General features: G+C 51.7%; 1 protein-coding gene across 1 annotated transcript in view; it reads left to right on the top strand.

Moving 5' to 3' along the window:
- The first annotated feature begins 316 nt into the window (after window positions 1-316).
- The window catches only part of GRIK4 (glutamate ionotropic receptor kainate type subunit 4), a 296,004-nt gene continuing 288,465 nt past the window's right edge, over window positions 317-7,855 (top strand). The window contains exon 1 of the mRNA XM_069468807.1: window positions 317-452. Coding sequence (XP_069324908.1) covers window positions 371-452 — 82 coding nt within the window. The 5' untranslated portion in view covers window positions 317-370. The remainder of the gene's footprint in view (window positions 453-7,855) is intronic.

Here is a 7,855-nt window from a genome sequence, read left to right as displayed (position 1 = left end):
TAAGGGCAGATGAAGTGAGGCACCATGAATCATCCAACCACAGTCACCACAGCCTGCCCCTGTGGATCAGGGGGCGGGAGTTGGAACCTGAGCCCTCTGGCGGCGGGAGGAAAGGCACAGGGGCCTCCCCAACTCCATGGCTTTGCTTGGAGCCCACCCAGAGCTCTCCCACCACACTGCCAGAAATTCTCCTGGAGGGGCTGGCTGCCCACCCCCGCCCCCAGAGGTTCTCAGGGTGCTCCCTGGCAGCTCGGTCACTGGGATGGGGGGGCTGCCTAGCTGGGGCACAGGACTCACGTGCTCCCCCCGCTCTCTCGCAGAGTTATGTCATGCCCAGACCAGCAGAGGGCTCCATGAGGATTTATAGAAGATGCCCCGCGTCTCGGCGCCTTTGGTGCTGCTTCCTGCGTGGCTCGTGATGGTCGCCTGCAGCCCGCACTCCCTGAGGATCGGTAAGTGCGGCCCAGCCATGGGTGATGCCCCCAGGGGACATGTGAGTGCTGCACCCACCCCCCGGGGGGCCGCCCAGAACGTGCACTGTGCCCTCCTGAGTTTGGCTGGGGCGGAGGTGGTGGTGGGCCAGCCGGACGACAGGCTGACAGCTCTGACCTGGTCAACCTGCCGAGCTCCCCTGGTGACTCAAATAAATATGCTGATAACTCCCTGGTGTGTTTTGTGATGGACTCAGTCTAGCACATTAAGGGGCAGCTGTTGGTGAAAAAGGAGGGTGAGAATGGCCATGGGGATTCCAAATCTAGGGCTGCAGATGAGAGAAGAGGTCACCTTTCTCCTCTGATCAGTCTAAGAAGGCTTCCCCGAGAGTGTGCTGTGTCCACAGTTTGGATGAAGCCAGGAGTCTGCAGGGTGACCCTGGCCCAGCTGCCTGGAAGGGCCCTTGACTTTGTGTCTGCCTGCTGTGGCTTGGTTCTGAGTGGGGGGCAGGGCCACTTCAGTGTCTGCCTTGTCCTTGTTGCTGCGTGGATGCCCACTCTAGGTATGGGCAGACAGGCTGCCACCTGCACCATCTGCACGCCCATCCCTGGAGGAGAAGGCCTGGGAAACTAATATGTCCTCCCCTGCCAGGACTGAATGAGACTCGTCAGCTATACATTGAGAAATTCCAGATCCTGGGTCCTGGGGACACAGCCCCCAGCTGCAGGGACAGGGACACAGTCCAGTCCAGCAGGCACAGTGTGGTTATCTGACAGCCCAGCAACAGAGAACCCATGGAGTCAGGACAGATGTGGGATGTCGGGGATCAGGTGTGTCTACCTGTGTATGTGGGGATAGGGGACAGTGTGGACAGATGGGTGGCACAGCTTTGGCAAACCCAGGCAGGTAGGTTGTTGGCGGTAAGAAGACCCATCTAACAGCAGGACCCCAGGGCCAGGGTTAAGTGATAGTCCTAGAGGGACTCAAATACCAGGCAGGTTTTCCAGACAGATAACCACATGAGGCCCCTCTTCCCAGACTGGGGCTAGGGTGGGAGCAAAGGCAGGACCCTAGATCCTGAACCTGAATCTAAAAGGGTTAGAGGCTGACTTAGAACAAACATGGTTTGATGCCGAGTCCAGGGGATTGACTTAAAGTTCCTGAATTCCCCCAGCTGCAGTCAGGTTGGCATGCTGGTGGTGGTCAGGAGACCCCGGTGTGGGTAGAGACAGGCCAGCCACTGAGACCCTGGCCAGCCCAGGTATCACGTGCCGGAGGCCGAGCTGCTCCCTGTTACCTTGTGGGCACGTCGTCCTGTGCATATGCAGCGAGTGGGAGCTGATTGGAATCAGAAATGTGGACAGGTGACTCAATTCTCCCCTTTACCCTGCCCTCGGTGCATTGCTCTGCATGCTTAAAAAAAGGAATTAAAAACAAAATATTCCCTCCCTCTTCTCCATTCATTTCTACAGAAACATCAAAACCTAATTTAATTCTGCTTAGCAGCAATGCAAAATGGTTCATATCCTTAAGATGTTTAATTTATAAGATGCCTGCAGTTATTCAGTGTGCGCTACAAGGTTTTCTCCCCCTCTAAATGAGCGGATAAAGCAGTAACCCATCAATTTCCATTTGTCACTAATGGGAAGCGGAAAGGGATTGAGCCAGAATCGGCAGCACCTCACCTGACGCTTGTTCTTGGGAGGGAAGCAGAAAGCGGAGCTGACGGATCCCTCTCTTGGCCGCTACCCCAACAACAGAGGGCTTCAAGGGGCGCCTCATCCTCCCAAACCCACACTCTGAACAATGCTCGTCCAGTGCCGTCAACACTCTGCTGGCCCTCAGTTTTGGGTCATGCTAGGCCACTTCCAGCCGGTTTCCTGCCAGGGGCCCGGCTGGCTGGCAAGGTCAAACTGGGCCCAATCTTCAGCAGAGGCCCGGAAGCAGCGTTGAGCCAAAAAAAAAGACAGAAAAGAAAAGAAAAACCCAGACAGCAATGCCAGGACCCGTTTTCCTGTCTTCCTTGGTTATCCTTGGCACTGGGAGCTTTTAAAAAGTCTCCCGCTCTTTATAGATGGAAAGGTGTTAATTAGATGGACTCCAGAGGGGATGTGGAGTAGGGCAGGGATGGCAAGAGAAGTAGGTCAGGAAAACACGAGTAGCTGTGCTGAGCAGCAGGCGGCCTCGCGCACAGATGGGCTGGTCGCTCCGGTGCTGCTGGGGTCTCCCCGGTCCTCGACAGGCTTATGGGACAGGGAGGTGCTGCTGCTCCTTCCACCCCCGCAGGGGTCACTTCTCCCTGCACTTGGGTTTTTCTGGGGTTGTCCCCAACCCCTACCCCCCAGCCTCAGAATGGATGGCTGTCTGAGTGGGGCTGCAGGAAGGGACCAGGAATCTCAGAGACAAATTGCCCCGTTTGCTTCACCCAGCCCCGCTTGTCTGCTGGTGACAATACGGATATTTGGAAAGAGGCGGCCGAACCCATTACCCTGCCTTGCAACGGCTGTTTTTCATTCAAGTGGGGCATGGGGCGGGAGAGACAGCCAAATTGTCTATTACAGTGTTTGTTGTTTACCCCCGAATGAGGTTTTGGGTACGAGAAAGGGATTTATTTATGGCTGTGAGGCCGGCTGCATAAATTCCCCAAACTCTCACACATATGTCAGCCCTTTCCATCATCTATCTTCTGAAAATGTGTTTTGATTTTGCTTCTGTCCCTCTGGGTCTGCTGAGTGATGACTGTGGACCCACCGGTTAGTAAATACCCTGGGAAGACCCCACCCCATCTCTGCAGTCCCCTGCTGCTTCCAGAGACCAGGGGTCGTCGTCATACTATCTTAGAGCCATAAAGGATTATAAGGATCTGTTATCCAACCTGCTCATCTTGTAAGTGAGGAAATAGGCCCAAAGTAGGCAGTGGTTTGGCCATGGTCACATGGCAAGTAGGCGGCCTGGCCGGTGGCAGCTGGCTCCAGACCTCGACATCCTTGACTCCTGTTCCAGTGCTCTCTTTGCTGAGCACCCACAGGCTCCCTCAGCCACTGGGAGGCAGGATCACCTTCGACCGTGTGTGCAGGTTATAGTCTCTTGTAGTTTCCTTCAATCCTGTTCAGAAAAATGCTCAGACATCAGCAAATGTTACCCTTGCCCCTAACACCTTAGGTACCCGGTAAGTATTAGTTAACTGAGGGCACACGATGCTTTCCAGCCTGCCTCTTGTTACTCCTTCCTGGCTCTATATTTTGGCCGCACTGAACAGCTCACTGTGACCCACATACACCAGGGAGGATTACTGCAGGCTGTACCCATTCCTCTTGCTCTGCCTGTGGTACCCTTCCTCCCATTCCATCTTCTCTGCCTGGAAAACAACTGCAACTCCTCCCAGCCCTCCTCTTCCTCTTTCTCCTCCTCCTCCTCCCTTTCTTCCTTCTCCATCACCATTGGTTTAAATGGCTCTTCCTCTGCAAAGTCCTTTCCTGATACTACCTTGTTCCTCCCAGGAGAATTCATCTTTTTCCTCCTATTCTCCCATTCCCCAGGCACATACCTCTGTTCCGGCACTTACCGTGGTGTATTCTAATTGTTATGGCACTTCCCCACTAGGCTCCGAACCCCGTGAGACAGTGACTCCCTGACACAAGGGCCTGACACATGATGTGTGCAAAGGTATGACTGGCTGTAGCTCAGTGAATGTGATGGATAGATGAACCCAGGGCCCATGCAGGACCCGGCTCCCCAATAACATGTTCAGCACCATTGTTTTAAAGTGCTTTCTTCTGGTTCTACCTGTGCTTAAAGAAGTAGACTTCTCGGAGGAAGTAGAAGACAAAGGAGAAAGAAGAGAAGGAAAAAATGTCCGTCTGTCTGTCTTACTTAAAAGAGAGAATAGGAATGGGCTGAAGATCCTGACTGGGTTCTAGTGAAAGTTTGGCTGTGATAATAAACACAGTGATTCATTCATTAATTCACTCAACACATATTTATTGAGTGCTGTGTGCTAAGCACTGAGGATACGGTGCTAAATAAATAATAATATTAAAATGGTAACTCCCACTTTTAAAGGCCTTACTCTTGGCCAGGCACTGGGCTAGGTATTTGCCAAATCTCAATCTTCATGTTGGAATTAATGATCCCATGCTATAGCTGAAGAAAGAGAGGCTCGGAGAGTTTAAATAAGACATCTGAGGTCACACAAGTACTGAAATTCGAACCCATCCGTCTCCAAAGCTGCCTCTTTCTACACTCCTGCTGCTAGTGACCCCCTAGAGACATTTGGGATACCCCGTTATCACAGCAGTCACATTAAATATATTGTGTTCTGTCTGGCAAAGGAATTGAAAGATGGAATCATTCTTGTTAATACAGTCTTTTGGGGTTTTGGGGGGACACTTTTGCCTCCAAAGAATTTCTTAAGGGCACAGAGTCTAGCTGAGAGATGCGGAAACTGAGGCTTGGGGACTGCGGAGGCTCAGTCCAGGTGGCAGGGGAAGTCCTGCTCCACGTGGGCACACGAGACACATCAGCAGGCTGTCGTGGCAACTGAATCTCTTTCTTGTTTGAGCTTTCCCTGGGTGGTGAAGCAGCAAGAGCTCGGATTTATGTGACACTCCGCCTCACTAGGACCCCCAAGCACTTTACAACTGTAATTTTTTACTTAGTTGGTTTCCCCCCAATGAGCTCCAATCTTGTGCAAAGAACGTTCAGCACAGAACATTCAGATGTTATAAAGACGAAGATAGTAGGAGAATTGGGGGGTGGGCAAGGAGGAAAAATAAAAGACACTGGTTTCTTAAGACCAGTTCTGCTGTGTGTTAAATATATCAGATGCACCAAGACTCAAATATCCCAACTGAATTCTTTGCCTTGTAGAGGATTCACCTTGGGGTTCCTGAGTAGTGGGCTCCTCTAATAATGTTACCACGTGATTTGATTTATGAAAATTTGATCGGCACGTAACTTTTCATCTCGTTTCCAAATTGAGTCACCCGTATAGATAATCAATTGGTCTTTCACATTAGTGACAAATAGAAATTGATGACTTTCTCCTTCATCTGTCACCTGTCACCTAGAAAGGAATATGGAAAGATTTCTCGGACATAAATCTCTCCCCTGGTGAGCGCCTTAGGGAGTCTGTGTCTTTCTTATTCATGGCTGTATCCTCAGGGTCTAGCACACAGTGCTGGGCCCATAGTGGTAGGCTTGGTAAATGTTTGCTAAATGGATTATCTGTGGCAAGTTTTGAATCATGAGCTGACCTGTCAGTTTGCAAACTTGTTTTCCTCCAGGAATTGGTCAAGGCTCAAAAGTGTTAACCAATTTTATTGTCAGCCTGAAAAATATATAATTAGGAGAGTAAATACTTTGCCGAAAACAAAAGCCCATGTGTGTCTGCACACACAAGGCTGTCTCCTCCTCTCCCTGCTCCACCGCTGCCACCAACGCATTTTGGGGGTGGACGAAGGAGGCGTGGCTGTAGTTGGAGAAGCGTCCAGGCCAGCGTGCTGTGTCATTCATCTTCCCTCAGTCTTTGGGAGCACCACGCAGGATGGTTTCTGGGTGTTTATCTTCTCTCTCACCCTTTCCAGAGCCCATGTGAGCTACAACCTCAGGCTGTAGTCTCTTCTGCTGAGAGGTTAGGGATGAATTAGGCCTAGGTGTTCCATTTTACAAATAAGAAATCCTGGGGTTCCAAAAGAAGTGAATTGATGAAGTCCCTTTTGGTAACATCAGGGCTCTTGACTCTCAACTGTTTGGTGACATTCGTGCCATGGTTTGCGGTGTATAGCATGTTCTTACATACATGTTAATTCTGTCTCCCAGTGACCTGCGAGGCAGGTAGGAGTGAGCACATCTTGTGGAGAGGAGCCCAAGGCTTGCAGGGTTTGTGACTTGCCCCGGCTTTCACGGAGGTAGGTGGGCATGTCAGAGGGGCTGAAGGCGTAGCGTCTGAGGACAGCCTGGTGGCAGAGACCTGAGTAGCCTGGCGGCAGCATGTTCTTGGTGGGTGAGATCTGACAGCCACCAGGGGCCAGTGTGCCGATGCCCGAGGCCTCGCAAAATGAGGCTGAGCTAAAGAAAACCGGCAAGTGATGGCAGGAAACGTTAGTAAGTCTCGCTTCTGTATTCTGTTTTCTTTAACATATCGTGATTGATCACTGGGCACAGTCCCAATGGCAGAGGTGTCAGGGATGAAGGGATGCGGCTACTGTTTCACAAGTAAAAGTCCTAGATAATAGAGCTGATTTCCATATAATTTTGGTATGTGGCTGCCTGCGTTCATCTGTGCTAGAATGGCCTGGATTCCCCCAGCCTCTCATTTTGTCCCTCAATGAATGTCACAGCCTGATGGTATCCGCTTCCCTGTTGGACAGAGCAGGGTCCAGCTCGGCTGGCGGGGCGGCTGGGGGACCTGACTGGCAGTGTCGGGCAGAGCAGGGATGAATGAACACGGTATTAGGAAAATGGCAATGGTGATATTTCACCTGAATTTCAAAAGCCTGTCTCCAGCTCTGTGAAATGGTTTACAAAAAGTCTTAGGATGTGGCGTGAATCATTAGCAAGCTCTATTTTGGGAGGTGGGGTGGGAGCGGAAAGGTAGAAATTATGGAAGGAGATTTTGGTTCCATGTACAAAAATGTTTACCGGGCAGATGGAATGGGCTTTTTTGGACATCAAGGTCCCCCTAGCTGGAAGTGGTCACAGATAGGTCGATCAGGGATTTCAGCATCAAATGGGGTGTTGCACCTGTTACCTCTAAGACCCCTTCCAATCTGGGATTCGGTAATGTAATATTTTCACCTTTGATCACTTCTCATACGCTCTTAGGGAGGCATTCCATTATCATCGCGTCCTCATTAATAACCATTCACACGAGCTTAGAACTGAGCAACCATCTGCCTAATTTCAGCCATGACCCCATTTGGATAAGCCAGGTAAGAGATAATAGCCCTGCTAATTCTTCTGTTTTGTTGGTGTAGACCTGGCCTCTCTGGGCGCCTCCCTCCTCCCCGTGGAGTTGGAGAAGCGCAGACAATGCGGAAGCTGCTGCGAGGGCTGAGCCGAGCGAGCGCTTCGGCGTGTGAGTCTGAGGGGGTGGGACGCGCGCGCACCGCCAGAGCTGGCACGTCCCACTCACAGCCTCGTGGCTCCGCTGCAGGCAAGACAGTGGTCACACTTAGCTCTCATTAGTCTGGATAAACAGGCACATGTTCCCTGTCGGCTTCATGGAGGCTGGGGCTTGGCTGGTGGGGAGCATTAGGCGGCAGGAGGTCACAGACAGCTGTCGGGCGGCCCAGCAGTCCCTCTGTGTCCTGTTGGGGTGTGTCTCCTGCCACGGAGAGGAGCTGAAAGATGGTGTCTGGTCAGCTCGTGGTGGGCTGCACTGGGGAGGCCCATTAAGCCCACACCGACGGGGAGTGGTGCG

Source organism: Eulemur rufifrons, chromosome 6 (assembly GCF_041146395.1).
Source record: "Eulemur rufifrons isolate Redbay chromosome 6, OSU_ERuf_1, whole genome shotgun sequence".
Taxonomy (NCBI): domain Eukaryota; kingdom Metazoa; phylum Chordata; class Mammalia; order Primates; family Lemuridae; genus Eulemur; species Eulemur rufifrons.
Note: the sequence above shows the minus strand (reverse complement) of the source record. Positions and strands in the feature narration are given on the sequence as shown.